Source organism: Syngnathus leptorhynchus, chromosome 9, assembly GCF_054491065.1.
Source record: "Syngnathus leptorhynchus isolate UIUO chromosome 9, UIUO_Slep, whole genome shotgun sequence".
Classification (NCBI taxonomy): domain Eukaryota; kingdom Metazoa; phylum Chordata; class Actinopteri; order Syngnathiformes; family Syngnathidae; genus Syngnathus; species Syngnathus leptorhynchus.
Window position 1 is genome coordinate 11,631,737 of NC_141203.1, and position 20,428 is coordinate 11,652,164.

General features: G+C 43.0%; 2 protein-coding genes across 8 annotated transcripts in view; both read right to left on the reverse strand.

Annotated features, from left to right (window-relative positions):
• Nucleotides 1-50: 50 nt before the first annotated feature.
• Nucleotides 51-4,803, reverse strand: tbr1b (T-box brain transcription factor 1b). The gene is made up of 6 exons (XM_085920931.1): nt 4,009-4,803; nt 3,766-3,920; nt 2,821-2,942; nt 2,603-2,761; nt 2,470-2,531; nt 51-1,667 (listed from the first exon to the last, which is right to left on the reverse strand). The coding sequence occupies exons 1-6, from the start codon at nt 4,701-4,703 to the stop codon at nt 845-847; spliced, it is 2,016 nt and encodes a 671-aa protein (XP_085777057.1). The 5' UTR covers nt 4,704-4,803; the 3' UTR covers nt 51-844.
• Nucleotides 4,804-6,591: 1,788 nt separating this feature from the next.
• The window catches only part of tank (TRAF family member-associated NFKB activator), a 29,243-nt gene continuing 15,406 nt past the window's right edge, over nt 6,592-20,428 (reverse strand). The window contains exons 2-8 of one of the 7 annotated variants that reach the window (XM_085920943.1): nt 20,310-20,418; nt 20,138-20,208; nt 19,133-19,191; nt 18,916-19,034; nt 17,781-18,220; nt 17,184-17,353; nt 6,592-6,691 (exon numbers count right to left, since the gene is read on the reverse strand). In XM_085920943.1, coding sequence (XP_085777069.1) covers nt 6,631-6,691; nt 17,184-17,353; nt 17,781-18,220; nt 18,916-19,034; nt 19,133-19,191; nt 20,138-20,208; nt 20,310-20,418 — 1,029 coding nt within the window. In that variant the 3' untranslated portion in view covers nt 6,592-6,630. Of the gene's footprint in view, nt 6,692-15,976; nt 17,369-17,780; nt 18,221-18,915; nt 19,035-19,132; nt 19,192-20,137; nt 20,209-20,309; nt 20,419-20,428 lie in introns of those variants that run through there. The other 6 variants (XM_085920938.1, XM_085920937.1, XM_085920939.1 and 3 more) reach the window with 6 other exon arrangements.

The window sequence follows — 20,428 nt, forward strand, 5'->3', positions numbered from 1 at the left end:
GAGAACATCACGTGACCAAAGGTCAACAAAAAAAAACCTTGTGAAAAAAATAATTTGGAAAAAGTAAAAAAAACAAAAAAAAAAACTAAATGATATCCGCTGTCCGCATTTTATAGATAGGCTAACATGATTTATTCTGCTTCTATGACATTCCAACAGAGACTGATCTTTTTCACAACTACAAAAACAGCCTCCATTTCAAAATCACATTACAGTACACACAGAAATTGTTTTCAAGCACGTATCACAAATGGAGCAGTGATGCGTCGGAAACATTTGGTCGCCTTACAGTTTGAGATCTTGAACAAAATGTGATTTTTTTTTTTTTTTCTGCTACACAAAAAAACATGTCATTTACATATACTCAGTATGTGTATATACCGTAGATATATCAATATCACTTGAGGCTACTTGACAGAATATTTGCTTATTTTGACACTACGTAGTGTATTTGGAGGGTACATCCAATCACTATCACCAATAATCAATATATATATAAATTATATTCCTATTTACAGTGGCCCTGATTGTAAGAAGTGGATTTTGGATCATGTACAGTTTTGGGCTATTAACAGTGGAAGGGAACTGTCCGAACAGATGGATCATAGAAGGATGGATCGAGTTGATGAAAAAAAAAAAAAAAAGTCTACACACCCCTGTTCAAATGCCAGGTTATTGTGAGATAGAAAATGAGAGCAAGATTAATCATTGAACAAATAAACAACTGAGTGGCGTGTGAGAGAGGAGTGTGCAGGGTGGGATAGAAGGACATTAAATGGAAAAAAAAAAAAAGATGGATGATGGAGGGACGGGTGGACGGATGGACAGATTTGCTGGGATGGAATTAGCTGGTCGGGTAGAAGCCGTAGTAGCCAATGTCCTTAGAGCAGGCCTTGTCGTCCCTCAGGAGATCCGTCTTGAGCGGGGACACGGCGTCCGGCACCGGGGTGGAGGAGGGCGACATCCGCCTCCGCTTGACCGCCTCGAAGATGCCCGAGTCGCTGGAGTCGATGGACTTGATAGACGAAGGCGTCTCGATCCAGCTCGACTCGGAGGTCACGTCCTTGGCCTTGGCCTCCTCCGAGGCGCCGGGCGAGCGCTGAGTGGGGACGGAGTCGCCCTCCTCGGCCAGGCAGTTGCTCCTCCCCCCGATGGAGTTGGCGGGCCAACAGGGGAAGACGGAACTGGCTTTGCCGCCGACTCCCCCGCAGTACTGCGGCGGGGTGCGTCCTCCCCACCCGGAAGGGTCCGCGTAGTAGCCGAGGGCCCGGTTGGAGCAACCCGCCGCGGGCAAGGGCAGCGCCTTGACGCCGGCGGCGGCGTACGACAGCAGGGTGGCGGCGTTGCCGGCAAAGTCGGCGGCCTCGTAGGCCGAGGCGGCAAAGTCCAGTCGGTTGTTGGCAGGGGAGACGAACCAGCGCTGCGGGGCGCCGCCCACCGAGGCCTCGTCGCCCTGCAAGCTGTTGCCGAGGGCCATGCCGCGGTCGGCGCCAGCAGCCGCCGCCGCCGCCACCCCGGGATGGAAGCGAGATTTGGCGTAGGAGCTGACAAACTGCTCCTGGAGGAAAGGGCTGTGCACGGCGTAGCGAGGCCCGGGAACGAGTTGCGAGCGGGGGGAATCGCCCGGGGACGGAGTGAGACGGTCGATGTCGCAGCCTGTGTACACACTGGAAAGAAAACACGCAAAGTGACTACTCCGACACGTGCAACTCGATGGAAAGCGTGCAATGGACACTACATTAGGTACACCCTACACATAGAACGAATGATTTACATTGTTGTAAGCTATTTGGCTATTTTATTAGCCACATTTTTATTTATTTGTATTAATCATTTTTAAAACGACTTGTATTTTTATTAAATTATTCTTGATAATATATATTCTTAATAACATGATAGTGTCATTTATATTAATTGTATCAAAGTAGTATAAAAAAGTATTATTCGTAGTATTTTAATGTTTCCAAAACATCAAAATACTCAACAGAATTTTGTTTCGATTGATTCCATTGATTTTTTTTTTACAGTTTTGTGAATCATGAATTTACTTTTGCAGTGTTATCATCATCATCATTCATTGGACACATAAATCTGTTCTTTTAATAAATCAATATGCACCCATGGCCACTAGACTAGGTATACTAATACAAATCAACTCCGCTGCACTATTATAATTATATTTGGGACCTAAATTAAATATTGAACCGTTTTTATCATCACATTATATTGCATTCATTAGTTTCATATATTCATTCTTTTTTTGTGTGTGTTAATATTCTTCAATTTAGCATTCGTGTCTTAAGATGCAAGCCCTGGCCACTTCAATAGGTACACCTCCACATTACAATATCTCAATTCATCGCAATAACTATCATGATTGCAAGCACTATTTATAAATGAGGATTTTTCATCTCGCAAATAACACTGACTTGAAAGTTTCTATTTTCAGGAGAATTGGCGGAATCTTACGTGTCATAGTTGTCCCGAAATCCTTTGGCAAAAGGGTTGTGGTCAATTTTCAATTGCGTAATCTGTTGGAAAGAAACGAAATGTCGAGAAATAAATCCTTCTTTTTTTGTTTTTCCGGCATCGATGCTCTTACGTCGGTGTTCTGGTAGGCGGTGACGGCGATAAATTGCGTCTCGGGGAAGGTGAACGTCTGCACTCGGCCAGGCTGGCTGGCGTCCTCCGTGCCGTCCTCGTTCACTTCCACCACGTGGAGCCTCGGCTGGTACTTGTGCAAAGACTGCAGCACCACCATCTGCGCCAAACAGACTTTTGGCGCTCACTCCAATCATGTTTGAGGAAAACAAGTCTTACCTGGCCCGTGTTGTTCGATGCTCCTTTGTTGTTTGTCAGCTTTAATTTCCCGAAAGAGATCTCCTGACGCATCCAGTGTGCACCCGTGTTGGGCGAGTCCGGGTGCATGTAAACTCGATTTCCTTTGGCGCAAAAATCATTTGGAAAAACAAGCGTTTTCATTCATTTGTGCTAAATAATAATAATAATAATAATAATAAAAAGGCTAGAATTCTCGTTTTTTTTATATAAAAATTGAGGCTTTTAATTACTTAATGTGGAATATTAATACTGTGATATCCCGTTAGTCTTGTCACCTTTTTAGTAACAAATAGCCATTTTTACGGTTTAGCACTATTTATTTTTATATTGTGTGGTAGGCTATAGCTGTCCACAAAGGCAATAATAATAATAATAATAATATTGTTTTTTACTTTCACTTAAAACTGAGCAGTGAAAGAAACATTTTGACTAAAAACTGCAGGTTATTTGACTACACTGTCAAAATCTGAATTGGTTTCCCTAACGTGTTTTATTTATTCATCTGCAATCTGTCCATAAGGGTATTTTTAATATTTAGCTGTTGATAGTGCATAAAAATATACCTGTATGACAATAAAGATTGTTTTTTAAATCCGACCTCTCATTTTCTTGTTCAATTCAATAATACTACATATTTGAATTTAATTTAATGCATTTCAATTGTCGGCTACTTGCGTGATTCTATTCGCACTGCACTCAAACATGTATAAATTTCTAAGAAACATCTTTTTTTCAACCTTTTTCTCCCCCAATAAACTTGAAATATCTCATTTAATGACAACGTTAAATTCAATAAATTCAATTGTATTCATCCGACAGACATTGACCAGAGTGCTGCTCGATATTTTCCCGAGTTCTCAGTCATTTCTATGAATTAAAAAAAAAAGAAAAAAAAGAAAAGCAAAACACCAATTTGCCTGTTACCTACGACATTGGTGTCCGCCTTTCCGCAGGGCACCCATTTGCCTCCCTGGAACCTCCAATGATTTGGATCAGCCAGGATAACGTCCACAAAAATATTGTAGTGAGCAGTTGGGTCAAGGCCTGAAATGTTGAAACTTAAAAACGGGAACATCCTCCTACAACAGAGAAGAAGAAAAAAAAAAAAGCTTTTTGTTGTTTTGCCTCACAAAATGCGAGATAAAGCGCAACTCAAATGCTCCTCACCGTCCTTGCTTAGTGATGATCATCTCGGTTTGGTGCCTGTGGAACTTGAGCCACAGGGCCCTGTTGCACAGGTAGACCTGCGCTTTCCCGGGTACCAACCCTGGAGCCTGGGCCGGGGAGAACTGGTAGAAAGCGCCTCCCTGGTACGCGGCCCCGTATTGTTGCGCGTACGGGTACCCGGCGGCGGAGGCAGGCGGAGGCGGCGGCGGCGGCGGGTAGCCTTGTGCCGCCGACGAGTTGCTCAGCAGGCCGTTGTAGGCTCCGTTGGCCAGCACCGGGTGGTGGGCCACGTAGCGGCCGGGACTACCGATGGAGAAAGCGGCGTGCTGGCTCGGGTAGGGGAACATGACTCCTGCGGAGGCGGACGGCGGAGGCTGCGCGGACGGAGAGAAGTTGCACTTGTCTCCCGTTACTGCTCCATGGAGGGTGTGACCGTGACGGGCGTCGGCGTCTCCGTGCGCACCGCTGCCGGGAGGGGAGAGTTTGCCCCCGTGCGCGTCCTTGGGCTCGGGGAAAGTGTCTGCCTCCGACTCATTCGTCATCTCCCTGGGGCTTTTTTTCACGGGCGAACTTCCCTCCGCGTGTTTTGAGATTATGGATGAAGGATGCGCGTCCATTCCATGACAGCCCGAAAGTGCGCTACTCGCGTGCACGCGCTTGCCGGACGGGTCACTAGGCTGAGGCGAGATCTGCATAATCCAGCCTATAGATTTTTTCGATATGTTTTTTTGCTATATACATACGCCTTTCCACAATGCAACCCAGTGGGAGGGAGAGAAAAAAAAATAGGTCGACTTGCAGCAATTGAACGTGCAAGCATGCGGGAACGTACGCTTCTCTATCACTGCCTCTCTAATGAAACGAGCACGCTGATTGGTTGAGGCTGTCTTGAGATTTAATTAGGCACGTCTTAATTAAGAGTGAGACAAGTACAGTGGAGAGCTGGAAGCACCACAAATAGCCTAAATCCGCGAATAACTAAAGTGCATGGGGGGGGGGGGGGGGGGATACCACATTTGAATATCACCATAATAACAGCTGGGTCAAAATGAACCCGAATTAGTTTTTTGTAAAGTTTAATAAAAAAAAAATAAGGGTCAAATGAGTAACCCACAAAATGAGAATTTTTGGGGGTTATTTCTTTTTAATGCAACTGCACGCTTAAAACTGTTGTGTAAAAAATAACTCAATTTTGATCACAAAAAAATGAATAGAGTGAATTTGACCCATTTGGGCCATTTTCTTTTTTAGAGGGGGGGGCAACCCTAAGTTGGGTCAAATTGACCCAACTTCCTGGGGTGGTTTCAATTTTTAACCCGCCAGTTCTAAGGGTGCATAATTGGGTTATTTTTGAAGCAACCGTTTCTAGAGTGCAGATCATTGCTTTCTGTGTTTAGCTATTTTACCTGCGTTATTTACCTATTTATGTGCCATGAGTGCCAAAGTATGTCTGCGGAAGACATAGGGGGATTTATTATTCACATCAATGACAGACAGCCCATGACAGCCTCGTGCATGGGATGCCTTAAAATGTTTGTGATATAGCGTGAAATCACGGCGTCCCACTGAAGATGTGTTTATGAGTCCCGGGGCTGATTAATATTTCATAGGCGCTGAAGTTATGAGCCAGTGCACTGATATCGGGGACATGCTGAGGGGAAGATCGGAAAGGCCATTGTTGACTTTGGAATATTTGGGAGAAAAAAATGAATGATCACGTTGAATTTCACCTGAGTGGACACTCACTAGCCATTTCATTAGGGACACCTGCCCAATTAAGAGACTCAATTGAAAAAGTGGCCAAAGTTCTTCTTTAATAGATACCACCTTGGCAGAATGATTAGAAACGGATTATAGAACTAGAAATAAAATAATAAAGAAGCCATAATTGTTGAAAAGTCAGTGCAGCAGGAGCAGCTGCAGCCATGGCTGCACGGTGAACACCTTGCTCTCCAGCCTAATAAGCTTATTACCAAGGTAACACATGCTGCTGTTGGGGAAAGGGGGGGGGGGGGGGGGCATGATCTTATCCAGACTACTGGGCACTTTTGTATACGGCAATTCATTGGATTGCAAGGACAAATTGACCTTTCCATTTCAAAGCTGGATTGCATATTGATGAACGTGTGCTTAAAATAAATGTACATGTTGATTTCGGTTTAAAGTGAATCTTAAAATTGTGTTTTGATCAATTGAAATGTGCCTAAAGCACATGACAGATGGCATATTTTCCAAAATATTAGTTTTTTTTCTATACCCTCTATAGTTTTCCAAAAACTTTCTGATTTACCCAGTTAACTTTCATTACAAAACAGCATCGCGCTATAGGAAAAGAAAGGAGTAGGAGGTTTAGTAGCTGTACTGTAGCGTACATGGCTTGTAGCGCTAACGAACGTGGCGCCACGCTAACAAGAGAGGTCATTATACAGTAAGGTTGAAGGGTCCGGTAATTTATTGCTGTGAAACATGCAAGCACGGGCTTGTCCGGACCCGAGCGTGAGGGGATGGCTTCATTATAGGATTATAGTTCGCTTCCAACTCAGATCTTTAATCATCACAATGGTCTTATCTGCTTTAATCCCTTGAACCAACTAATGGAGGTACCTGTGAAGGACAACTAACTCACCTGGATGCACCCGAGAGTTGCTCATCAGTCCATATATAGAGCTTGAACAAAGTGTGTCTATCGAAAGAAAAAAAGAAAAAAATCATTATATGTAACATTTTTTTTATGTATTTTGCTAACACTGTTGTAACACACAAAAAAATTTTTAAAAAAAGTTTAAAAAAAAAATTCATCCCTCTCTGGCACCATTTTGTGCAAGAAACCACCGCGTCTGAGGAAAAACAATCAATAAGGCATGACTAAGAAGGTTTAAATGATACGTTTGCACCATTGTCCTTAGGCTACAGCTTTTGTACTAGATAGAGTTCAATTAAAAAAAACTAAAAACCAAACATTTAATATTTCAAGGCGGCTCAGCTCTTCCTCGCGCTATTATTCAGATTGCCGTCGTGCCGAAGGAATGTGTGCGAGCCACCTGGGTCTAATCTAATCAATGTGAATGACAAGGAGAGAAAAAGGGCCCAAAGTGAGCACCAGCTTGGGGACTTTAGTTGATGCCCACTACTGTCACTTCAATGATGTCACCAAATGACAACAAAATTAGAACCAGCAAGGATACAGTGAGGGGAGGGGGGGGGGGGGGGACACACACACTCAGGTGAAATTGCCTTTTTTTTTTTTTTTGCCCCCTCCATCGACGGAATGGCATGTCTCTTGTCGGATGGGTAAACATTTCCTTGTCAGGCCAGTAATAAGGAATGAGGCACGCTGGGCCGAGACTAAGAGGAGAGAGCCAAGGTTGTTTGGAATTCATGACAGGTAGTGGCTTATATTACAGGCGCCACTAAAAATTTCATGGGAATACATTTAAGATGGCCCTTAAGTTATTTATATGTTGTTTGCCACATGTCACATTGCAATTTCCGTCAATAAATCAAAGCCAAAGAATCTCAGGGTTTTTCTTCGATCGAGATGTTTCGTCAAGTGTTTAATGAAGTGGTTTTTGGGCTAATGCTAATATGAGCCGCCCCGATGTGTCGATGGGACTCGGCGTTGCTCTCTGACAGCTGCAAAGTCGCAAAAGGGGGCGGAGTGGACAGTTGCGGCTTTTAAAGCCTCATTAGCCGTTCCTCCCTGGACACGAGGCGACCCGCACGCGTCCGTACGCACGAGTACACCTGCTCATTACAGGCCCTGCCTTGAAAGGACGCAAGCCAATGCGCTTCACCGCAAAGCTTTCGCTCAATTAACCTCAGAGCAGGTGATTGTGGTGTTCAGTGGGAATTTGAGTGTGCTTAAAAAAAAAAAAATTCAGGAGGTTCAACAGGTGACCAAATCATTTCCGAAAATTTAAAGTCATACACATTCAGATTAAACTTGGTGAATCAGCATTTAGCTGTTATGCTGCACGCAAATGCTATAAGCTAACAACAGAATTTAAATAGGCCGCAAGGTCAGTAAGCTACTTTTTATTTCTTTAGTTTGATTTGAAATATCTTTGAGATTTTGATCATAAATGCTTTTAGGTGTTGTGTTATCCCAGGTATGAAATGAAAAAGAAAAAAAAACATATAAAATGTAACATCTAAACAAATATAAAATGTAAATATAAATATAAATGAAATGAAAAAGAAAAATATATATAAATTGTAAAATATAAAAAAATATAAAATGTAAAATATATAAATTGTAAAATATAAAAAAATATAAAATGTAAACAATAAAAATATAAATATAGATGAAATGAAAAAGAAAAAAATATATAAAATGTAAAATCAAAAAAAATATCAAATGTAAACAATAAAAAAATTAATATAAATGAAGCTACTTTGCCTTAACTTGCGCAGTCCTCTTCATTACATCACAAGACCAAACGAGTCCTAACAATTGATCAACAGTCTTTTGGAATCAAAGATAATTTCATCTGGGGAAAGCAGCCACAGGGTCATCATCTGGTTGCCATAGCACTAGAGTGAGAGACTGGAAGAGTAACAGAAAGCCAGCAGAAGAACACTCAACATGTTAGATGTAAATTGTCATTCTAGCCAAATTTCAAATGTCATGTTCAAATGAAGTTGGCAAGTTGGGCCATGCAGTCATCAGCATCCATATGAAAGTTAGCCGACCTGTTTTTTTTAACGGCGACACCGTCGTAGCTTCTTCATCTGGAGGATGACTCACTCTGAGACCTGTGTGAATTTTGTCTCACACCAACTCCAGCGAAGTAACACGTGTGAAACACTGCAATGTGGCGTCTACCAGCCCCAAGCCAAGACTGATTTTGCAGACCATGCATTTTCTCTCTCCAAAAATATGACAAGCTACAATCACAAGTTCACACGTAGGCCCAATGTGCCTTAAAAACGTCTTTTTATCGCCGTCTCCTGACCTTTTATCAACGGTTGGGATTGTTGCCTTTGCCGTTTAAAAATTAACCAGGGCGTGTGACCCCGGGATGCGCGAGCGGGCTTTGTGACCATTTTGTTATTTCTGCTGCCATGCGCCGTCAGACGTCGGCGAGTGAAGAACACGGCCACTGTCCCCCTCGGCGAGCCCTCGCCATGAAAAATTCACACCGACGCTTCTTTTCAGGCCATTTCGGATGAAAAGCGCGCCGGAATGAAACTGACTTATGCCAAATGAATATCGGCGGATCGTCGTGATTGCGGGGGGGGGCTGATGTTTGTAACGTTGGAATTATTTATCAGTGACATTGCTTGCATTTTAAGAGTAGCCTCGCCATCAAGTGTGTGCACTTAGTGCCGTGGGACTCCTCGGAGGTTTCCCATGCAATATATCCACTTAAAATGACAAACAATAGAAACTTTCATTTATTTTTTTATTTTTTCTTTTCTTTGTTCTTATTCTCACCTCCATGGACAATTTGAATTTTTTACTTTGGGTTACTGGAGGGGTTTTCTAATTTTGAAAGCAACCTGATTGAATGGAATGAATTTGATTTGATTTGATGAGTGGACTATTAGTTGCGGCATCAGTGTTTATTTCATTGTGACATGGAGTTAGCGATGCCTGCTAGCGTGGCCGCTTTAGAGCGCCTTGTTGTGCAAAAGAGAAAATTGAGGTAAAAGTTTGGACATGGAAAACCTTTTACTCGTCGAAGTACTGCTGTATTATTATAATTATTGTAATTAGTAATATTTTGAATATAATATAATGACAATTACTCTTCTCGAAACAGATTTTGCAGTTCCCAAATTGTAGAAAAAAAGAAAAAAAAACATCACATGGATCAGTAGCTTCGTTATATCTTCATTACGTCCATGACAAAGCGCCCAGTTCTTAAAATAACCGGTGTAAAAAAAAAATAAAAAAAAAAATATTGAAAGGCGAGCAGGAGAAAGCGGACGGCTGTCGCGTTGCAAAAATAATAGTCATTAAAATCACAGGCAACAACACCGGGCCAACCCGCAGCTCATTGGGAATGCGGCGTGAAAATAGAGAGGCCTGCAGATTATCACTCCGCCTAACGCATGTTTAATTTATGCCGCGGCAATATTGTCGAGAGCCCGAGTGCTGCCGAAGAACAAGACGCCGATAAAAGCAAGGAGGAGATAAAACCGAAGGGAAAAAAAAAAATAATAACATGAGCTTGGAGTCAAATGGCGCAAAATGGAGAGAACACACTTGAGAATGGGAGCAACATGTTTAGCACAACTTCACAGCAATGTAATCTAGCTACTTTGGCATTGTAAATATTTCAGACCGCTTTGAATAGACTTACGATAAGTATAAACCTCGTTCTCGGCCTAGCCGAGATAAATATTGCAAATTTTCAAGTGGCGATTTGCAAAATTCAATATTGGGTGCCTTCGGTGTATAATGACAATTGTTTACGCTAGTTCTTATGTGCTAGCATAAAGCTATCAGGGAAAGTTATGTCAAGTGTGATGAGTTGAGATCACTACCACCATACAAGCGCTTCCATTTGAAATTTTTTGCACCCGAGTCAAAGCGAAAGTCGGACAAAAAGCAGAAAGTCGAGTCACTTCTATCTCAAGGTGGGTACGACTGTATACGTTAGCAATAAGCTAGCGACGTTTCATCAGACAAACGTATTCAATTTGACCATTTTTCGTGCTTAAATATACATGAAAGCGGTGATTTTTGTTTTAATTGGTAGACTTAAAACAAAAAAAGCCAAGTCTTGTCACGTTCAAATATAAAGTGACCATCGAACAATTTCGGAGTAGTCGATGATGTGTTTCTTTCATCTCCTCCTCCTCCTCCTCCTCCCCCTGGCTGAGTGAAATGGAATTGCCTCTCACATTCAAAGACAGCTCGAGGAAGGTGATAATAGAGCTACTCCCTGCTGTCTGCAGGCAGGAAATAGGAAAGTGGCATATGGGGGCCCAGGAAGCAAATGGAGAGGAAATGTGACCAGGCAAGGGAAGAAACCCAAGGAAAGGTTAATGATCAGTGCACAACTCTACGGGGAGTGGGACGGCGTTGCAAGTTGAGAAAAGAAATGAATGTGACATGAGTCACCCGCAAACAAACCCAAGTTGTGTCCTGACAAACTGGGGATGGATTAGCTTCGGCGCCGCTGAGTGACAAGAACGCTAGCGGCCATTTTGATTGGGAGGATGGAGGGGACAAACTAATAAATTCACAGACTCGCCGGTAACTGTGGAGAAGGTTACAATGGTGTACCTCCGCCTCATTTTAGATGAACACTTAGGCCTACTATGCTTCTTTTTTTTTTTTTTTTTCCAGTGTTGGTCATGATACTTTGATTTTTTTTTTTTCCAGGTGGTACCAAACAAGTAAATCCGGTTGTAAAAGGCTTTTCACGGTACACAAAATGTAATTGAGGGACAATTTAAATAGGATATCATGGCAAAGGTTAGTGACTAGATTACGAAATGTAGAGAATGGATTAAAGGGGGGTAAAAAAAAATAAAAAAATTAGCTTTTGCACCCCAAGGTGCAGCACATGCAGACAGCTGTGGCAACAGCCGGACACAGGAGACAAAGCAACATCACATCTTCCACATATGACAACTTGATAATTTGACAATAACAAGATAACACTTAAATCCAAAAGTGACACGACGGTGTCACCCGAGGCGGCCGGATCGATGCCCCCGTCGGTTTTGTCGAGCCCGAGCCAATTCTGAAGCAATTTGGGTCTCGGTTTAAATGGAGCTTGCTCTACCTGGCTCATATCGGCAGATTAAAAAAAAGAAATGATTTAAAATTAAAATTAGAACAGGCTAGAAGAATTATCTATAAACTTAACCTCTGTTGCCATGGAGACCCTGCATCACTCAGGAGATTCTTTGTTTTGTTAGCATTAGCAAAGGTGCTCATTGCAACGAGAGCCAAAACGATCAATGATCCATCCATTACTCAGTGCACAAAACAAAAAGGCGCTCGAGGAAGGCCCCGCTTGTCCCCTCGCCAGACTGCCAAGTCCAGCGGATCACTTTGACAGACTCGGCAAGTTGCCTTGGTGACCGTCCAGGCTGCACCAGCTGGCAACGTCTCCACCCACCACCACCATCATCATCATCACTACATTTATCCGTAAAAAGTTAAAAAAAATACAAAAAATATATCTATCTTTCAAATATTCAACAGTCCCTCCTGCTTTGGAAAGGGGTAAGGAGTACTTCTGAATTATGCAACCGGACGGGGACGTCCCACGGCCGGCGGGACTAGTAAGTAGCAGCGAGTCTAGCTCTCAAGGTGACATCATTCACACCAGCAGATATGTTGAGACAGTTAGCGTACTACTCGGCCGCTTGAGCCGACTCCAAAAGCAAAGCCATGGATGCTGTTACTCATTTAAAAGCATCGACTGACCATCTGTTGATGCTAAAATCACAACGTGATTGCCATTTTCAGATCACCGGGCCTTTATTGGTGTCGTTTGAAAGCCAATGCGCTCTTTTTGGCCGCTGTCTATATGGAAATCTTATGGAAAGCTGTTTATTAGACATTCTCGGTCTCCATTTTATGGTCCACTCTAATATGTTATATATGCACGGGATTGGGTAAGGCGATGAAAAAATTGGCTTTTGCTAATTGAGCCGGTAGATAAAGTTGGATTACGAAAGAGCACGTGTTGGTAAAATAAAAAAATAAAAAAAAAAGTCTTACTCTTGAGGACAAAGGGTATTGTAGTAGACAGACTTTAAGATGGCTGTCGAGAACGTTGAATGAATGAAAGATGATGAAAATGCAGCAGCAGCAGCAGCAGGTCTCCACAGTGCATTGCAGATGATTGCGCAGAAAGCACTTTGCGGCTCGTTGTCACACGTATGACGAGCTATCCCCAGGTTACGCCAGGTGTGAACAAAATATGCAGCCAATTTGTTTTCTTGGAAAATACAAGGCTTCCAGTTTTGCTCTTTCCTGATGAAAAGAAAACATCTTGGATCATGTATTTATGTATTTATCCATTTATTTATTTGATCTATTTATTTATCCATTTATTTATCCATTTTAAGTAAGGCTCAGCTTGGAATGAAACAAAAACCTTTCTTTTTTTCAGCATGTTAGCTTTAATCTGCCCTGAAAATTTAGCTCATGAGATCAACTGATAACCTCAGTCAAAATTGAGCATGAAGCTCTGCCTGCACACCTGCCACGTCGCTCAAAAGAAAGAAAAAAAAATCTTCAATTCAATCTCCAAGACAAAGAAAGACTATTGGCACGGGATGTTCCTCGTTTGGCGGGAATTGGCAAAGACCAACGGCGAGCCAATGTGGTACACATGGCGTGTCATTTTGGCAGCTTCCGCCACAGAACGCGATACGTCCCACCGGCGAGGACGACCCAATATGCTGAACTGGTCCGCACGGAGCTCGCCCGTTTTAAGACGAGTCATATTGCGGCCTTCGTCGGCGAATTGCGTCGGCTCGTCCGAGCACAAGACGGAAGAGTCGTCCTCCCACTAATTCTTGGAGGTGTCAGTCGGATAAAAGCGGCCTGCCAGGATGACATTCAGCTTCTACTCCAGCCAGATGGTTTCTTAACACTGAATATTTGAGTAGGACACATTGCTCATGGAGATGTGACACCGAGATGCAAGAACCTCGTGGGTCTCCTCATCTGCGTAAAATTTGCCGGATCGTAAAAATTCACCCTACCGAAATGAAATGTGTTCAACAAATCACTCGAGTTTCAGCAGCCTTTTTTTTTTTTTTTTTCAATTAAATGCTCATTTCAATCAGTCATTAAGCACATTTGCTTAACGGACATCCACCTTACACTTAGCCCGGAGGTGTTTCGCCAAGTTGCCGTTAGCCAACAGCATGGCGGCCCCGAGGCTGCAAGCGTGTAAGGGGACTCCGAGGAAAAGCAAAGAAAGCCCACGGAGATGTTCACTGGGGATTTGAATATTCACACCTGCACTAGGTGTTGTTTGGGAGGCTGATAAGCATGTGCGGCACCAGAGGGGTGACTGCAAAAGAGGGAGGGGGAGGGGGGGGGGCTTATTTGGAAAAAGGGACCGTCCATCTATTGACGCCAGTGCTGTTATGTTGGATATCATGACAGCAAATGTCCGTCGCATAGCAGCCATTAATTCAAGCTACACGTGGCCATATGGGAACGTGTAAAAAAAAAAATAAAATAAAAAATAGACCGGCCCAAAAAAGCGTATAAAAGATTCAAGCTGCATGAAGAGAAAGAAAATATGTCCGGTATCACGGCCAGTCTGGTTGCTTATCAATTGTGGCAAAATTGCTGCAGATTGGTGATTCACCTAGATGAAAAAGGAAGGAAATCAAGACATCATCACAAGGATGATCATTAAAAGATCAGACAACAAACCGCTCCGAGGCAGCTTGTTTTTCGGAGGTGTTAATTGGCAAATTTAGTAGCAGTCAAGAGCACGCTCCCCAATCGTCATTGAAGCCGGAATGGATTCTTGGGTGCTGTACCCACATCTAATAAATCAAAACCGATTTTTTTTCTAATTCAAATTGGTTTTCACCTGCAGTTCATTTCATTTTCCCCACTACCAGGAATCTTTGGAAATAACGTGTCATTAGAAAATGAAGCACATCATAATTAGGAAATAGTGTCTACGTGTGCAAGAGGGAAATAAATAAAAATGAACAGTGACCTGTAATGAGCAATGCCTTTGCACAATACGTGTGGTGAACACCCGCCCGAAATGTGAACACGCGCACGTCCTTTGGGGTTGTGAGTGCGATCGCACCACTGCCTCTGTCATGGGTAGTTGTGACTGCCAAATCTTTTTGCTCCAAGCCTCATGTGAGAGAGAGAGGATGTTGCGAGACTTAGCAAAGGCAAAAGATGGCTTCAACACGTTCGGAGGAGCCCGCCCGTCACCAGGCCGCCGCCATGCGACTTGGCACCCGCTCATGCCAGCCGTGACCCGGGCACAGAGCGATGAATATGCTTCTCTCCTCAGTTGTTAATCATCTCCATGACACTGATGTGAAGAGTCACGCTCGAGTCAGGTGACCCTGAAATCCCGATTCGACATTCTCAACTTGAGTTTTTTTTTTTTTTGATAATTGGCGTGATAATTGCCAAAGTCAAGATGCCATGGATCAATTGTCAACTTGTGTGACAAATCATAAGATTTGAAATTTTGTTTTCAATTTTTTTCGTTCATTTTGTTCTTGATTTTTCATTTTGGAATTTAACAGGCACGAAAAAAAAAAAAGACATTTGAGGATAACATTTCATTTTGTGATTTTGAAAAATGTCAATGGAAATTGCTAATCTATCGGCAAGGTGGTGATCATCCACATAGACAAACAAAATAAATCCAAACTGAAATGAAAAGGCATTTTTGTTAAGCAATAAATCAAAACACACTGAACCAAAGTGTCGTTTCTGTGCCTCGGATGCACGAAAGAAGAGATGGCTGAGCGCCAGTAGTGTCACTTTCCAACCTCTCGTCGCTAACCCCCTCCCCAAACCGACCGCTGATTAGCGAGCAGTAATGATGGGGAGCCGGGCTCCATTGTTCTAACACCTCCCCTTCTCCTCCGCACCAATCTGTCACCAGTCGGTGGGCTCGAGCTGCCTCCAAAGCTTCCCCTCCACAAATGACTTGGATAATTAGTTGCCCCTCACGAGTGCCACAATCTTCTCACCCCTGATTGCTTTCACCTTCTTGCTCCTGGCAATTTTGACACCTTGTAATCAGGCCGCTACAGCTCCATCTCAATCCAGATTTGATATCTTTCTCAAAAATCTCAGGGCCTTTTCCGCAGGATACGTTTAGAAAATAAAAACCTTTTTAATCCCCCCCCCCCGCAAAAAAAAAAAAAGTTAAAGTTCACCTACTCCACCCATGAGGAAGCGCACCTTTGCAGGTCGTAAAAAAAAAAAAGAAAGAAACGACTCAAATATAAGAATACGAGCTGTCAGTAGCGGTTACCACTATCAAACGATGAATGACATCGTAATTATAAGCAAGCAGCTGTTCATACTCCCAGAGAGAAAAGCGTGTAGGTTGCACTATGTTTGACTCTTCGCAGATTAACCGGAAAGGATCATTAGGGATCTGTATTTGCCAGACGACAAAAAAAAAACATCTCCAGCTTGGTGTCCATGCAGTGCTGTAAGATGTAATATGATGTGGCGTGTCATTAAAGATGCACTAATAAAAGTTTGGCAAAGAAAATGGAGAAGACGAAAAAAAAAAAAAAGAAAAAAAAAACGCTCTGTGTTTCCAGGGCTATTTATGAAACACAATTAAAGCTCCTGTGGAATTAAATATCAGTTTACAGTGGATGGAAGAAGTCTACACACCCCAGGTCAAATGAGACCAATTTCAACATTTTCTACTATTAATGATTGAGAACTTTGAAAATGAATTTTAGTTTTAAACCTTGTTGAAAGGGGAAACAAAAATTAACAATGAGATCATGTGGTAGCAAAAGTGTGCACACCCCTAAAACATAGCTGTGTTTAGAATTACCTTTTCAAACTTGTGTTAGAGTAAAAAAAAAAAAAAAAAAGGTGGGGACAAACGAGGACCTAATTGAGGTAATTGATCGGCGCGTTTGTGCCCGATTGTTGAGCATCATTAAGTCTTAAAATCCGATTGCCGTGTCTAATGAACATATGGCACATGAATTTCTTAAATAGCGACAAACATGGAAAGCTTTCAGAAAAACAGCACAGCGGTCGACCGACAGCTGCTTCGTATTACTGTGCTAATTTTTCAACAACAGCTTTGTGGGTGGAGAATCTTTCCACCATTCTTGAACAAAGTCCGATTGATTGGATCAAATGTGGTTCAATTAGGAACTTTTGAGCGCGACGTATCGTTTGGCAGAAAACTGACACATTCCACGGAATTGTATTTGGAATTTGCAAACCTTCTTTGACTCCAAATGATATGAATTAATTTTTCAAAAATGATTACAACTACTTTAATATAAAAAAAAAATGATGGTTGGCTTTATTTCCTCATGATGCATCATCATAAAATCCCAGCTGCAGGCCTATTAGAAAAAAACAAGTATTGGGGCGGCTGGCTGTACCATTCAATTCTTCAATATGAAATAAAATGGCTTCAAGTCTGATTGCAATGTCCTGTACAGTGAACGTACTTTGCGGCGGCGGCTTGCAGCACTGGGGCCACGCTTCTTACATGAAGTCACTGGGCTGGGGCGCCACAAAGTCACCGGCGCGTTTGGAGAAGTGCGAGTACAGGTGGCCGTTCATTTGCTCCTGGGGAACCACGGCGTGGCAGAAAGCGCATTTATCCGGGATTCCGCTCACCATCTGCGCCGCCTCGCACAGCTCGGGGCTCCACAGAGACTGAGGCCAAGAAAGCTTTATTTTAATCACGGGCAAAAAAAAAAAAAAAAAAAAAAAAAAAGGTTTGTCATAGCCAAAATGGTAAAAAAGTCAGCGGAGGTCAAAATGGATTACTTTCCCGACTATTATGTCGGTCGGCTAGGAATCGGCGTGGCAATTAAAAAAGGTACACGTAGTAATCACGGGGCGTTTCATCAGATTGTGACACTTCCATCTGGGCTCACACCTTCCGGCAAATATGCTAGCAGACGTAAGCGGCGGCTTTCAACAGAAAAACAAGGGATTAGCACTCATTATCCCCATAATGTGTTTCAAGTTTACACGTGACGCTTATTTTGGACTTTGGCACACTTTTCGCTCCTCCATTAGCAAAGAGTGAGCCGAAACTGATAATTTGCTACTACTTTTTCTCAGACCCGCTTCTCACCTGTTGGGGGCCGCGAACGTCCTCTTGCGAGAGCGAGGGGGACGTCGTGTGGGAGGGGAACGTGGAGATGACAAAAGGCACCGGCGGCTCCGAGGGCTCCCGCTCCTCCTCTCGTTCCCCCTCCCCCTCCTCGGCCGCTTCCTCGTCGCCCGCCGAAAGGATGCTGCAGAGAGGCCGCCTGGCCGCCACGGTCAGGGCGACGGGCCTCTCCGGGGCGCTGTTCAGGAAGTCGTATTCGCTGTCCACGGGAGGCGGGAACTTGACACTGAACTTGGTGAGGGAGTCTACAAAGTCCCGGTCGTCGGGGCTGGCGCCGCGAGACGCCAGCGACGACGCGGGCACCAGAGGAATGTCCGTCGTCGACCTGGAGGCCAAGAAGAAGGGCTCGTCGGCTTCTGCTGCTCGGTCGGTGCACTGGATGGGCATGGAGAACTGTTGATCTGTCAGAGGACACAGAAATATTTTTTTTCTTGCTCAAATATCAACCAACGGTGTAAAAAATGTTTTGGGGTCAGGAATAACATTCACCACGATGAATATACTTGAACAATGTCAAATGAGAGAAAGCAGAACACGTTTGTGAGGAAATAAATAAATAAATAGATAAATAAATAAATAAACAAATAAATAAATAAAGTAAATATATATATTTTTTCCATTTCTTCTGCCAAACATTTTTTTCATTTTTAAATGACACGTGATAGAGATTGATTTCAGTGATTGCGTTATGCAATAAATGAAGAGTGCCGTCTTTTGTCGGCCATTTTTCTTTTCATCCTTCAGCCATGCAAACTTCATCAAAGAAATAAAAACATTGTCACATTTGAGTGGGAATGCCAAAGAAAATTCAGGGTAAACTCATTTGAAACCGTGAAATCTCCGTACAGGTGCAGTTTTTTTACCGATGAACACCAACCGCATATTGCTAAATTCGCACCTCTCTGGACATGTGCAGATTTGCCCAAGATGTGACAGGCGAGACAACAGCACACTCTTTTAGAATGTGTTTTTTTCTATTATTTTTAGAAAATCAGATTTAAGGTCAGCGGCCAAGTCGGAATTATGCTTTTAATTTGGGGGATATTCTACTGCAGGCCACACACACAAGAATTTCCCTTCCGTGTCGGACGAGTACCATTTGCAGTGTCTATGCCGCCGCGGAATCTCTTCAGATGATCTTTTTGCCTTCGGGAGAGGGAGCGAATCTGCCGAAAGGTCCCGTGAATGGCTTCCAGTGCATCCAGCATGTCCTGACTGACAGACAAAAGTACAAATGAGAACTTGTGTCCTGTCTTGAGAGTTTGTTAGTGTGTGTGTGTGTGTGTGTGTGTGTGTGTGTTTGTTTCACTTACTAGTCAACACTGTTTAAGACAGTCTTCAGCGGAGCAACAGCAACGGTGCTTATAGTCTCCTGAAAAAAAATAAAAAAAACAGTTAAAATAATTCAAAGTATCCAAGTGAATCTGTTTTTGTGCAAGCTGTTTGAAGAGTGTAAAGTCAAACTTGCAGCAACGTTGTCCTCTATCACCATCTTGTGGTAAGAAAGGGTACTTTGGTTTGGTGCTTGTTTTGAACCAAGTTTCAACCAATTTCGTCAAATAAAAATTACTGCATGGTAAAAAAAAAAAATAATCATAATAATAATGCAAACTGAAGTGGTGAGATAAAAACAAAAAAAATAGAATGCTGCAGAACTGAATGTTCTTGGAAGCGTATCATTTTGAATTCAAATAGAAGGTATTTTTTTTATTACTGTCCTTATTGTTCATCCACCAGAAATCATTGTGATGTGTCACTGCTTAGCAACACACAAAAAGCCTGAAGTTCCCTGAAAGCATCACGAAATCTCTGACAAGTCCCTTCACGATTCGAGTCTGATTTTCCAACGGCTTGCAAGCTTCCACCTCACGACGACGACGACGACGACAACATACGTACGACCACAAGCCTGGCAACAAAACCCAAAGTACGTCAAAAAAAAAAAAAGACAGCAGGTGCTTTCTCAAAATTGAAAGTTCTGAGTTTGAATCTGGTTTCCCACCTTCCTGTTAAGAGTTTGCACGTTGGCCTCGTGCTTGTGTGTCTTTTCTCCGGCTTCCTCCCACAGTGCAAACATTCCAACAATGAGTGTGTTAGGTTCATTGAAGACTCCAAATCGTCCTGAGGTGTGAACGATTGTTTGTCTACACGAGTCTAGTGATTGCCTAGCGACCGGTCCACTCTCACGGAAAGTCAGGCTGCCACTCGCTGGCAAAGCAATACAAGCAATGTACACGTGATAGCGTGATGATTTGCGTACAAATGAATCGGACGAAAAATGGCTGAGTTTGCACAAAAGCCAGCAGAAGCTAACATACCGGATGTTGTGTTTGTCCGTGTGAGCTGGTCCCATCAACCAGATGGTTGCACGACTGGCATTTCAGATCCCCTTAGAAATACAAAAAGAGTGCAAATTAGGAGTGCAAAGCAGAATTCAAAAGCATCCGTCGGAATATGAAATGGATCAGAAATTCGGGTCAGATCACTCACCTGACGATTTCCTCGATGTGGATAGCTGAGCTTTCAGTTGCGCAATCAGCTGCTGCTGGTCTTCTATCTGTCTTTGCAGTTTTTGCGTGTATTGCTGATAATAGTCCGACTGTAAACAT

What these genes read in the sequence shown, in the direction of transcription:
- tbr1b (XM_085920931.1), bottom strand. Translation starts at nt 4,703, where the DNA reads ATGCAGATCTCGCCTCAGCCTAGTGACCCGTCCGGCAAGCGCGTGCAC. An exon ending in CATCGAACAACACGGGCCAG is followed by an intron (nt 2,762 to 2,820) that starts GTAAGACTTGTT and finishes TGTTTGGCGCAG; the next exon opens with ATGGTGGTGCTGCAGTCTTT. An exon ending in CCGCCTACCAGAACACCGAC is followed by an intron (nt 2,532 to 2,602) that starts GTAAGAGCATCG and finishes TCTTTCCAACAG; the next exon opens with ATTACGCAATTGAAAATTGA.